A 13,654-nucleotide genomic window follows, 5' to 3' on the forward strand; every position below is an offset into this window, starting at 1 on the left:
GAGGACGTTGACTGGTCTCTGTTCTTCGGGTTACTGAGGACGTTGGCTGGTCTCTGTTCTTCGGGTTACTGAGGACGTTGGCTGGTCTCTGTTCTTCGGGTTACTGAGGACGTTGACTGGTCTCTGTTCTTCGTGTTACTGAGGACGTTGGCTGGTCTCTGTTCTTCGGGTTACTGAGGACGTTGGCTGGTCTCTGTTCTTCGGGTTACTGAGGACGTTGGCTGGTCTCTGTTCTTCGGGTTACTGAGGACGTTGACTGGCCTCTGTTCTTCGGGTTACTGAGGACGTTGGCTGGTCTCTGTTCTTCGGGTTACTGAGGACGTTGGCTGGTCTCTGTTCTTCGGGTTACTGAGGACGTTGGCTCGTCTCTGTTCTTCGGGTTACTGAGGACGTTGGCTCGTCTCTGTTCTTCGGGTTACTGAGGACGTTGGCTCGTCTCTGTTCTTCGGGTTACTGAGGACGTTGGCTGGTCTCTGTTCTTCGGGTTACTGAGGACGTTGGCTGGTCTTCAGGTTACTGAGTACGTTGGCTGGTCTCTGTTCTTCGGGTTACTGAGGACGTTGGCTGGTCTCTGTTCTTCGGGTTACTGAAGACGTTGGCTGGTCTCTGTTCTTCGGGTTACTGAGGACGTTGACTGGTCTCTGTTCTTCGGGTTACTGAGGACGTTGACTGGTCTCTGTTCTTTGGGTTACTGAGGACGTTGACTGGTCTCTGTTCTTCGGGTTACTGAGGACGTTGACTGGTCTCTGTTCTTCGGGTTACTGAGGACGTTGACTGGTCTCTGTTCTTCGGGTTACTGAGGACGTGGACTGGTCTCTGTTCTTCGGGTTACTGAGGACGTTGGCTGGTCTCTGTTCTTCGGGTTACTGAGGACGTTGACTGGTCTCTGTGTTTTTCTGTTCTTCCAGACCCAAGCAGGAGAGGGCAAGGTCTACAAGTGTCTCTTCAGCCACAAGTTTGAGGAGGCCATGTCTGAGAAGGTATGTAGAAAACCACTGATGAAGATGTGTGCAGATGATTTATATCAATATGGATATGATTTATCATATACACTATATACAAACATGTGTTATTTCTAGTCCAAGATATTCCAGCATCGTCAACGCGTAGACAAACCCACAGGACTGTGTTAGGCTGGGAGGGAGATTTGTGGTCAGGACTGTGTTAGGGAGAGAGGGAGATTTGTGGTCAGGACTGTGTTAGGGAGAGAGGGAGATTTGTGGTCAGGACTGTGTTAGGGAGAGAGGGAGATTTGTGGTCAGGACTGTGTTAGGGAGAGAGGGAGATTTGTGGTCAGGACTGTGTTAGGGAGAGAGGGAGATTTGTGGTCAGGACTGTGTTAGGGAGAGAGGGAGATTTGTGGTCAGGACTGTGTTAGGCTGGGAGGGAGATTTGTGGTCAGGACTGTGTTAGGCTGGGAGGGGGATTTGTGGTCAGGACTGTGTTAGGCTGGGAGGGAGATTTGTGGTCAGGACTGTGTTAGGCTGGGAGGGAGATTTGTGCTCAGGACTGTGTTAGGCTGGAAGGGAGATTTGTGCTCAGGACTGTGTTAGGCTGGGAGGGAGATTTGTGGTCAGGACTGTGTTAGGCTGGGAGGGAGATTTGTGGGTCAGGACTGTGTTAGGCTGGGAGGGAGATTTGTGGTCAGGACTGTGTTAGGCTGGGAGGGAGATTTGTGGTCAGGACTGTGTTAGGCTGGGAGGGAGATTTGTGGTCAGGACTGTGTTAGGCTGGGAGGGAGATTTGTGGTCAGGACTGTGTTAGGCCGGGAGGGGGATTTGTGGTCAGGACTGTGTTAGGCTGGGAGGGAGATTTGTGGTCAGGACTGTGTTAGGCTGGGAGGGGGATTTGTGGTCAGGACTGTGTTAGGCTGGGAGGGAGATTTGTGGTCAGGACTGTGTTAGGCTGGGAGGGGGATTTGTGGGTCAGGACTGTGTTAGGGAGAGAGGGAGATTTGTGGTCAGGACTGTGTTAGGCTGGGAGGGAGATTTGTGGTCAGGACTGTGTTAGGCCGGGAGGGGGATTTGTGGTCAGGACTGTGTTAGGCTGGGAGGGAGATTTGTGGTCAGGACTGTGTTAGGCTGGGAGGGGGATTTGTGGTCAGGACTGTGTTAGGCTGGGAGGGAGATTTGTGGTCAGGACTGTGTTAGGCTGGGAGGGAGATTTGTGGTCAGGACTGTGTTAGGCCGGGAGGGGGATTTGTGGTCAGGACTGTGTTAGGGAGGGAGATTTGTGGTCAGGACTGTGTTCGGCTGGGAGGGAGATTTGTGGTCAGGACTGTGTTAGGCTGGGAGGGAGATTTGTGCTCAGGACTGTGTTCGGCTGGGAGGGGGATTTGTGGGTCAGGACTGTGTTAGGCTGGGAGGGAGATTTGTGGGTCAGGACTGTGTTAGGCTGGGAGGGAGATTTGTGGTCAGGACTGTGTTAGACTGGGAGGGAGATTTGTGGGTCAGGACTGTGTTAGGCTGGGAGGGAGATTTGTGGTCAGGACTGTGTTAGGCTGGGAGGGAGATTTGTGCTCAGGACTGTGTTAGGCTGGGAGGGAGATTTGTGCTCAGGACTGTGTTAGGCTGGGAGGGAGATTTGTGGTCAGAATAAGAAGGAAGCGACATGCTGTCAACAGTGGTTGGTGTTAAACTAAAGGCTTTATTAAAGGTCATTAAAGGGGCGGGCCAACAGTGGTTGGGTGTTGAACTAGAGGCTTTATTAAAGGTCATTAAAGGGGCGGGCCAACAGTGGTTGGGTATTGAACTAAAGGCTTTATTAAAGGTCATTAAAGGGGCGGGCCAACAGTGGTTTGGTATTGAACTAAAGGCTTTATTAAAGGTCATTAAAGGTGCGGCCAACAGTGGTTTGGTGTTGAACTAAAGGCTTTATTAAAGGTCATTAAAGGGGCGGGCCACCAGTGGTTGGGTGTTAAACTAAAGGCTTTATTAAAGGTCATTAAAGGGGCGGGCCAACAGTGGTTTGGTATTGAACTAAAGGCTTTATTAAAGGTCATTAAAGGGGCGGGCCAACAGTGGTTGGGTGTTAAACTAAAGGCTTTATTAAAGGTCATTAAAGGGGCGGGCCAACAGTGGTTGGGTATTGAACTAAAGGCTTTATTAAAGGTCATTAAAGGGGCGGGCCACCAGTGGTTGGGTGTTGAACTAAAGGCTTTATTAAAGGTCATTAAAGGGGCGGGCCACCAGTGGTTGGGTGTTGAACTAAAGGCTTTATTAAAGGTCATTAAAGGGGCGGGCCACCAGTGGTTGGGTGTTGAACTAAAGGCTTTATTAAAGGTCATTAAAGGGGCGGGCCAACAGTGGTTGGGTGTTAAACTAAAGGCTTTATTAAAGGTCATTAAAGGGGCGGGCCACCAGTGGTTGGGTGTTGAACTAAAGGCTTTATTAAAGGTCATTAAAGGGGCGGGCCAACAGTGGTTGGGTATTGAACTAAAGGCTTTATTAAAGGTCATTAAAGGGGCGGCCAACAGTCGTTGGGTGTTGAACTAAAGGCTTTATTAAAGGTCATTAAAGGGGCGGGCCAACAGTGGTTGGGTGTTGAACTAAAGGCTTTATTAAAGGGGCGGCCAACAGTGGTTGGGTGTTGAACTAAAGGCTTTATTAAAGGTCATTAAAGGGGCGGCCAACAGTGGTTGGGTGTTGAACTAAAGGCTTTATTAAAGGTCATTAAAGGGGCGGCCAACAGTGGTTGGGTGTTGAACTAAAGGCTTTATTAAAGGGGCGGCCAACAGTCGTTGGGTGTTGAACTAAAGGCTTTATTAAAGGTCATTAAAGGGGCGGCCAACAGTGGTTGGGTGTTGAACTAAAGGCTTTATTAAAGGTCATTAAAGGGGCGGACAACAGTGGTTGGGTGTTAAACTAAAGGCTTTATTAAAGGTCATTAAAGGGGCGGGCCACCAGTGGTTGGGTGTTGAACTAAAGGCTTTATTAAAGGGGCGGCCAACAGTCGTTGGGTGTTGAACTAAAGGCTTTATTAAAGGGGCGGCCAACAGTCGTTGGGTGTTGAACTAAAGGCTTTATTAAAGGTCATTAAAGGGGCGGCCAACAGTGGTTGGGTGTTGAACTAAAGGCTTTATTAAAGGTCATTAAAGGGGCGGCCAACAGTGGTTTGGGTGTTGAACTAAAGGCTTTATTAAAGGGGCGGCCAACAGTCGTTGGGTGTTGAACTAAAGGCTTTATTAAAGGGGCGGCCAACAGTCGTTGGGTGTTGAACTAAAGGCTTTATTAAAGGTCATTAAAGGGGCGGCCAACAGTGGTTGGGTGTTGAACTAAAGGCTTTATTAAAGGGGCGGCCAACAGTCGTTGGGTGTTGAACTAAAGGCTTTATTAAAGGGGCGGCCAACAGTCGTTGGGTGTTGAACTAAAGGCTTTATTAAAGGTCATTAAAGGGGCGGCCAACAGTGGTTGGGTGTTGAACTAAAGGCTTTATTAAAGGGGCGGCCAACAGTGGTTGGGTGTTAAACTAAAGACTTTATTAAACAGTGAGCAGACATTTTCTTTCTCAAGCTGTTATTTTTCCAGCTCCTATGCCATTTTTGGACGTGTGTAAAAGCTCTCTTTTCATGTGACAATGACTAAAACTTCTCTCTCCTCCCTCTCTCTCTCCTCCCTCCCTCCCTCCTCCTCCCTCCCTCACTCTCTCTCTCTCTCTCTCTCTCTCTCTCTCTCTCTCTCTCTCTATCTATCCCCCTCTCCTCCTCCCTCTCTCCTCCTCCCCTCTATCTCGCCCTCTCTCCTCCTCCCCTCCCTCCCCCTCTCTCTCTCCTTCTCCCTCCCTCGCTCCTCCCCTCTCTCCTCCCCTCTCTCCATCCCCCTCTCCTTCCCTCTCTCCTCCTCCCCTCTCTCGCCCTCTCTCCTCCTCCCCTCCCTCCCTCTCTCTCTCTCTCTCTCTCTCTCTCCTCCTCCCCTCTCTCCTCCCCTCTCTCCTCCCCTCTATCTCGCCCTCTCTCCTCCCCTCCCTCTCCCCTCCCTCCCTCAGTGTCGAGAGGCCCTGACCACGCGTCAGAAGTTGATAACCCAGGACTACAAGGTTAGCTACTCTCTGACCAAGGCCTGTAAGGCTGACCTCAGGAAGCAGCGCTGTAACCTGGACACCAACATGCCCCGCGCTAGAGAGGCACGACTATCATATCTGCTACTATGCCTGGAGTCTGCTGTCCACAGGGGTGAGAGAGAGATATATATGTACACAGGGGTGGGTGGAGGAGAGAGAGAGAGAGAGATATATATGTCCACAGGGGTGGGTGGAGGAGAGAGTGTGGGTGTATGAGGGGTGATAAATGCCATACATTAACCTTTGAATGTGTGTATATGCATATGAGGGGTGATAAATGCCATACATGTACACACATTCAATGGTTAATGTATGGCATTTATCACCCCTCATACACATGTACACACATTCAATGGTTAATGTATGGCATTTATCACCCCTCATACACATGTACACACATTCAATTGTTAATGTATGGCATTTATCACCCCTCATACACATGTACACACATTCAATTGTTCATGTTTGAGGGGTGATACTTGAACGTGTGCATTTAAATATATAAATTTTTTATTGTTTATGTTCACGCTTCGTATTGTTACACGTCTGATTTAATTTGGTTCCTAACCGCTGCGTTAATGGAATTCACTCCACAATACAATAGCCACTGTACTAACAGGACCCCTGGGGGTAATCATCAAAATCAAATCAAGTTTATTTTATATAGCCCTTCGTACATCAGCTAATATCTCGAAGTGCTGTACAGAAACCCAGCCTAAAACCCCAAACAGCTAGAATGCAGGTGTAGAAGCACGGTGGCTAGGAAAAACTCCCTAGAAAGGCCAAAACCTAGGAAGAAACCTAGAGAGGAACCAGGCTATGAGGGGTGGCCAGTCCTCTTCTGGCTGTGGCGGATGGAGATTATAACAGAACATGGCCAAGATGTTCAAATGTTACAGTAATGCCTGTATAGAAACACATGAACCACATAACTTATTGTTCAGTGGTGACATTCATTAGGTTAAAGGTTAAAGGTTACTAACAGGACCCCTGGGGGTTATAATGCCTGTATAGAAACACATGAACCACATAACGTATTGTTCAGTGGGTCTACATTCTTTAGGTTAAAGGTTAAAGGTTACTAACAGGACCCCTCGGGGTAATAATGCCTGTATAGAAACACATGAACCACATAACGGATTGTTCAGTGGGTCTACATTCATTAGGTTAAAGGTTAAAGGTTACTAACAGGACCCCTGGGGGTAATAATATATATAGGTATGTTCAGACTCCAAGAATGAGAACGATATTAAAATGTGTTTTAATTCACCAATCTGATTGAACGTTGCTGTACGTTTCTGCTTTATAGCTTAAGTTATAACATGAAGGAAATGACAGGTCAGTGACCTTTAACCTAATGAATGTAGACCCACTGAACAATAAGTTATGTGGTTCATGTGTTTCTATACAGGCATTATAACCCCCAGGGGTCCTGTTAGTAACCTTTAACCTAATGAATGTAGACCCACTGAACAATACGTTATGTGGTTCATGTGTTTCTATACAGGCATTATTACCCCCAGGGGTCCTGTTAGTAACCTTTAACCTTTAACCTAATGAATGTAGACTCAATGAACTATAAGTTATGTGGTTATGTGTTTCTATACAGGCATTATAACCCCCAGGGGTCCTGTTAGTAACCTTTAACCTTTAACCTAATGAATGTAGACCCACTGAACAATACGTTATGTGGTTCATGTGTTTCTATACAGGCATTATAACCCCCAGGGGTCCTGTTAGTAACCTTTAACCTTTAACCTAATGAATGTAGACTCAATGAACCATAAGTTATGTGGTTATGTGTTTCTATACAGGCATTATTACCCCCCACCTTGACAGATGGTAAAGATTGCGTGGGTCGTTTTAGTACGGGGGCTGTTATATTGTGGAGTGAATTCCACTAACGCAGCGGTTAGGAACCGAATTAAATCAGACGTTCACGCTTCGTATTGTTATAATGTTCCCTCAATGTTTTCGTCAACGAGCAAATTTCAGGTCTGCTGAGCTCAAATGTGAACGTTGTGAAAATTCTGTGCAACTTTCAGCGAGCGCTTACTGTCAACACTGAGGCTGTACCCGCTTTAAGTTACAGTTTTACTGTCAACACTGAGGCTGTACCTGCTTTAAGTTACAGTTTTACTGTCAACACTGAGGCTGTACCCACTAAGTTACAGTTTTACTGTCAACACTGAGGCTGTACCAGCTTTAAGTTACAGTTTTACTGTCAACACTGAGGCTGTACCAGCTTTAAGTTACAGTTTTACTGTCAACACTGAGGCTGTACCCACTAAGTTACAGTTTTACTGTGAACACTGAGGCTGTAGCCGCTTTAAGTTACAGTTTTACTGTGAACACTGAGGCTGTAGCCGCTTTAAGTTACAGTTCTACTGTGAACACTGAGGCTGTACCTGCTTTAAGTTACAGTTTTACTGTGAACACTGAGGCTGTAGCCGCTTTAAGTTACAGTTCTACTGTGAACACTGAGGCTGTACCCACTAAGTTACAGTTTTACTGTGAACACTGAGGCTGTACCCACTAAGTTACAGTTTTACTGTGAACACTGAGGCTGTACCCACTAAGTTACAGTTTTACTGTGAACACTGAGGCTGTACCCACTAAGTTACAGTTTTACTGTGAACACTGAGGCTGTAGCCGCTTTAAGTTACAGTTCTACTGTGAACACTGAGGCTGTACCCACTAAGTTACAGTTTTACTGTGAACACTGAGGCTGTAGCCGCTTTAAGTTACAGTTCTACTGTGAACACTGAGGCTGTACCCACTAAGTTACAGTTTTACTGTCAACACTGAGGCTGTACCTGCTTTAAGTTACAGTTTTACTGTGAACACTGAGGCTGTACCCACTAAGTTACAGTTTTACTGTGAACACTGAGGCTGTACCTGCTTTAAGGTACAGTTTTACTGTCAACACTGAGGCTGTACCCGCTTTAAGTTACAGTTTTACTGTGAACACTGAGGCTGTACCCGCTTTAAGTTACAGTTTTACTGTCAACACTGAGGCTGTAGCAGCTTTAAGTTACAGTTTTACTGTGAACACTGAGGCTGTACCAGCTTTAAGTTAGTTTTACTGTGAACACTGAGGCTGTACCCGCTTTAAGTTAGTTTTACTGTGAACACTGAGGCTGTACCCGCTTTAAGTTACAGTTCTACTGTGAACACTGAGGCTGTACCCGCTTTAAGTTACAGTTCTACTGTGAACACTGAGGCTGTAGCCGCTTTAAGTTACAGTTTTACTGTGAACACTGAGGCTGTAGCCGCTTTAAGTTACAGTTCTACTGTGAACACTGAGGCTGTACCCGCTTTAAGTTACAGTTTTACTGTGAACACTGAGGCTGTACCAGCTTTAAGGTACAGTTTTACTGTGAACACTGAGGCTGGACCCGCTTTAAGTTACAGTTCTACTGTGAACACTGAGGCTGTACCCGCTTTAAGTTACAGTTCTACTGTGAACACTGAGGCTGTACCTGCTTTAAGTTACAGTTTTACTGTCAACACTGAGGCTGTACCAGCTTTAAGGTACAGTTTTACTGTGAACACTGAGGCTGTACCAGCTTTAAGGTACAGTTTTACTGTGAACACTGAGGCTGTACCCGCTTTAAGTTACAGTTTTACTGTGAACACTGAGGCTGTAGCAGCTTTAAGGTACAGTTTTACTGTGAACACTGAGGCTGTACCTGCTTTAAGTTACAGTTTTACTGTGAACACTGAGGCTGTACCCACTTTAAGTTACAGTTTTACTGTGAACACTGAGGCTGTACCCGCTTTAAGTTACAGTTTTACTGTGAACACTGAGGCTGTACCTGCTTTAAGTTACAGTTTTACTGTGAACACTGAGGCTGTACCAGCTTTAAGGTACAGTTTTACTGTGAACACAGAGGCTGTAGCAGCTTTAAGTTACAGTTTTACTGTGAACGCAGAGGCTGTACCCACTTTAAGTTACAGGTTTAACAGGGGACAAGTAGGCTACTGTGGCTTTATGATCATAATGTAGCCAACCAGAGTGGCCTACCATCAAAAACAATGGATAAAATGCATCCCATAACCCTTTAACATGGACATAGCTGTTCTATCGTTCAGCCAATGGGTGGTGTTCAATGTAGACCTCCATTCCACGAGACATGATACATGTATTCAGACACCTTGACTTCTTCTCCTCTCTCTCCAGGTCGTACAGTGTCTGAGGACTGAATGTCTCTCTAACCCCTCCTCCTCTCTCTAACCCCTCCTCCTCTCTCTAACCCCTCCTCTCTCTCTCCAGGCCGTACAGTGTCTGAGGACTGCCAGGGGGAGATGTCAGAGTACCGTAGGATGCTGATGGAGGATTTCTCTCTGAGTCCAGAAATAGTCCTCCACTGTCGAGGGGAGATGGAGACCCGCTGCTCCGGGCTCCACAGGAAAGGACGTACCCTCCACTGTCTGATGAGGGTGGGCCGAGGGGACAAGGGAGGCACGGTGGACGGACTCTGTCAGAGCGCGGTGAGACACTGGAGACACAGCGCCTTCAGGAAGTAGTCACACCCCTTCAGGAAGTAGTCACACGCCTTCAGGAAGTAGTCACACGCCTTCAGGAAGTAGTCACACCCCTTCAGGAAGTAGTCACACCCCTTCAGGAAGTAGTCACACCCCTTCAGGAAGTAGTCACACCCCTTCAGGAAGTAGTCACACCCCTTCAGGAAGTAGTCACACGCCTTCAGGAAGTAGTCACACGCCTTCAGGAAGTAGTCACACGCCTTCAGGAAGTAGTCACACGCCTTCAGGAAGTAGTCACACCCCTTCAGGAAGTAGTCACACGCCTTCAGGAAGTAGTCACATGCCTTCAGGAAGTAGTCACACGCCTTCAGGAAGTAGTCACACGCCTTCAGGAAGTAGTCACACGCCTTGACCTTGTCCACATGTTGTTGTTGTTACAATTTGAAATGGATTAAATTGACATGTCGCTGGCCTACGCACAAAACCCCATAGTGCAATGGGGTTTAATTTCTTCAAATTAATTAAAAATGAAAAGTTTTCAAGCCCTTTTAAATGAGTTCAGGAGTAAAAATGTGCTTAACAAGTCACATCATGTAACGGTCCTGACCTGTTTTAAAGAGAGAGAGGAACGCCGGTACACATCATATGTTGCATGGATTCAGTCTGTCTTCAATAATAGTATTTAACATGATTTTTGAATGACTACATCATCTCTATACTCCACACATCAAGTTGTCTATAAGGTCCCTCAGTCGCGCAGTGCATTTCAAACATAGATTCAACCACAAAGACCAGGGAGGTTTTCCAAGGCCTCTCAAAGAAGGGCACCGATTGGTAGATGGGTAAAAAAAATAAAAAAGCAGACATTGAATATCCCTTTGAGCACGGTGAAGTTATTAATTACACTTTGGAAGGTGTATCAATGCACCCAGTCACTACAAAGATACAGGTGTCATTCCTAACTCAGTTGCCGGAGAGGAAGGAAACCGCTCAGGGATTTCACCATGAGGCCAATGGTGACCTTAAAACAGTTACAGAGTTTAATGGCTGTGATAGAAAACTGAGGATGGATCAACAACATTGTAGTCACTCCACAATACTAACCTCAATGACAGAGTGAAAAGGAGGAAGCCTGTACAGAATACAAATATTCCATAACATGCATCCTGTTTGCTACAAGGCTCTAAAGTAATACTGCAAAACATGTGGTAAAGAGATGAACACAAATCCAATAAAACACATTACTGAGTACCACTCTACATATTCTCAAGCATAGTGGTGGCTGCATGTTGTTATGGGTATGCTTGTCATCGTTAAGGACCGGGGAGTTTTTCAGAAATGGAATTGAGCTAAGCGCAGGCAAAATCCTAGAGGAAAACCTGGTAGTCTGCTTTCCACCAGACACTGGGAGACAAATTCACATTTCAGCAGAACAATAACCTAAAACACAAAGACAAATATACACTGGAGTTGCTTAATTAGAAAGACAGTGAATGTTCCTGAGTGGCCGAGTTACAGTTTTGACTACAGGTGTGGAAAGCTCTTAGAGGCCTAGAACGGCTCCCAGCTGTAATCGCTGCTAAAGGTGCTTGACTCATGGGTGTGAATAATAATGTTGTAAATGAGAGATTCATGTTTAAAATGTTCTATATATTTGCTAAGTAAAAACATGTTTTTATGGGGTATTGTGTATAGATGGGGGAGAACCCCAAAAATCTATTTAACCCATTTTTGAATTCAGGCTGTAACAACAAAATGTAGAATAAGTCAAAGGGTATGAGTACTTTCTGAAGGCGCTGGACACACACACACACACACACACACACACACACACACACACACACACACACACACGTAAATCCAGTAGTATTGTTATTGTAAACAAGTCGTGTTGTTATTGTAAATAAGTAGTGTTGTTATTGTAAATAAGTAGTGTTGTTATTGTAAATAAGTAGTGTTGTTATTGTAAATAAAGTATTGTTGTTATTGTAAATAAAGTAGTGTTGTTATTGTGTTGTCCCTCAGCTCCAGAGCTTGATTCAGTCAGCTGATCCTGGATCAGACTACAGGATAGACCGGGCCCTGAACGAAGCCTGTGAGTCTGTTATCCAGACTGCCTGCAAACACATCCGCAGCGGGGACCCCATGTGAGTACCAACACACACACACACACACACACAGACACACAGACAGACAGACACACACACACACACACACACACACACACACACACACACACAGAAGAACAATCGCATGCACACACACATTTTGTGAGTACTGTAATCTCAGACACACGCAGACACAGACGCTGAATAAATACACACCTGTCTTTTCTAATGTACCTGTGATGTTTGGCGGCACCTCCAGCTGTGTCTTTCCTGCCGTGTTAGTCAGTTCAGAATAAAGGGGTTTGTTACCTGTCAGGGATATCACTGTTGTCTTTCCTGCTGTGTTAGTTCAGAATAAAGGGGTTTGTTACCTGTCAGGGATATCACTGTTGTCTTTCCTGCTGTGTTAGGTAACAAACCCTTTTATTCTGAACTAACACAGCAGGAAAGACAACAGTGATATCCCTGACAGGTAACAAACCCTTTTATTCTGAACTAACACAGCAGGAAAGACAACAGTGATATCCCTGACAGGTAACAAACCCCTTTATTCTGAACTAACACAGCAGGAAAGACAACAGTGATATCCCTGACAGGTAACAAACCCTTTTATTCTGAACTGTCAGGGATATCACTGTTGTCTTTCCTGCTGTGTTAGTTCAGAATAAAGGGGTTTGTTACCTGTCAGGGATATCACTGTTGTCTTTCCTGCTGTGTTAGTCAGTTCAGAATAAAGAGCTGAACGGAGGGGTTCAGCTCGGGTTCAGCTCGGCGTCGGGGAGGGGAGGGGTTCAGCTCGGCGTCGGGGAGGGGTTCAGCTCGGCGTCGGGGAGGGGAGGGGTTCAGCTCGGCGTCGGGGAGGGGTTCAGCTCGGCCTCGGGGAGGGGTTCAGCTCGGCCTCGGGGAGGGGTTCAGCTCGGCATCGGGGAGGGGTTCAGCTCGGCATCGGGGAGGGGTTCAGCTCGGCATCGGGGAGGGGTTCAGCTCGGCGTCTGGGAGGGGTTCAGCTCGGCGTCTGGGATGGGTTCAGCTCGGCGTCGGGGAGGGGTTCAGCTCGGCGTCGGGGATGGGTTCAGCTCGGCGTCGGAGATGGGTTCAGCTCGGCCTCGGGGAGGGGTTCAGCTCGGTCTCGGGGAGGGGTTCAGCTCGGCATCGGGGAGGGGTTCAGCTCGGCGTCGGGGATGGGTTCAGCTCGGCGTCGGGGAGGGGTTCAGCTCGGCGTCGGGGAGGGGTTCAGCTCGGCGTCGGGGATGGGTTCAGCTCGGCGTCGGGGAGGGGTTCAGCTCGGCGTCGGGGAGGGGTTCAGCTCGGCGTCGGGGAGGGGAGGGGTTCAGCTCGGCGTCAGTAATATGTTCAGCTCGGCGTCAGTAATATGTTTGGGTAATAGGGTTTGGCCCAGCGGCGTCTGGGTTAGTGGAGGGTTTGGCCCAGCGGCGTCCGGGTTAGTGGAGGGTTTGGCCCAGCGGCGTCCGGGTTAGTGGAGGGTTTGGCCCAGCGGCGTCCGGGTTAGTGGAGGGTTTGGCCCAGCGGCGTCCGGGTTAGTGGAGGGTTTGGCCCAGCGGCGTCCGGGTTAGTGGAGGGTTTGACCCAGCGGCGTCCGGGTTAGTGGAGGGTTTGGCCCAGCGGCGTCCGGGTTAGTGGAGGGTTTGGCCCAGCGGCGTCCGGGTTAGGGGAGGGTTTGGCCCAGCGTCGTCCGGGTTAGGGAGGGTTTGGCCCAGCGGCGTCCGGGTTAGTGGAGGGTTTGGCCCAGCGTCGTCCGGGTTAGGGAGGGTTTGGCCCAGCGGCGTCCGGGTTAGTGGAGGGTTTGGCCCAGCGGCGTCCGGGTTAGTGGAGGGTTTGGCCCAGCGGCGTCCGGGTTAGTGGAGGGTTTGGCCCAGCGGCGTCCGGGTTAGTGGAGGGTTTGGCCCAGCGTCGTCCGGGTTAGTGGAGGGTTTGGCCCAGCGGCGTCCGGGTTAGTGGAGGGTTTGGCCCAGCGGCGTCCGGGTTAGTGGAGGGTTTGG

The 13,654-nt window shown here is 48.0% G+C and overlaps 1 protein-coding gene across 2 annotated transcripts in view; it reads left to right on the forward strand.

The window, feature by feature from the left end:
• LOC129834787 (Golgi apparatus protein 1-like) overlaps nucleotides 1–13,654 on the forward strand; it is a 202,136-nt gene that overhangs the window by 108,923 nt on the left and 79,559 nt on the right. For both annotated transcript variants that reach the window (XM_055900062.1, XM_055900061.1), the window contains exons 6-9: nucleotides 909–980; nucleotides 4,984–5,170; nucleotides 9,335–9,552; nucleotides 11,572–11,693. In XM_055900062.1, the coding sequence (XP_055756037.1) occupies nucleotides 909–980; nucleotides 4,984–5,170; nucleotides 9,335–9,552; nucleotides 11,572–11,693 (599 nt within the window). The remainder of the gene's footprint in view (nucleotides 1–908; nucleotides 981–4,983; nucleotides 5,171–9,334; nucleotides 9,553–11,571; nucleotides 11,694–13,654) is intronic.

Source organism: Salvelinus fontinalis, chromosome 35 (assembly GCF_029448725.1).
Source record: "Salvelinus fontinalis isolate EN_2023a chromosome 35, ASM2944872v1, whole genome shotgun sequence".
In the NCBI taxonomy this organism is placed as follows: domain Eukaryota; kingdom Metazoa; phylum Chordata; class Actinopteri; order Salmoniformes; family Salmonidae; genus Salvelinus; species Salvelinus fontinalis.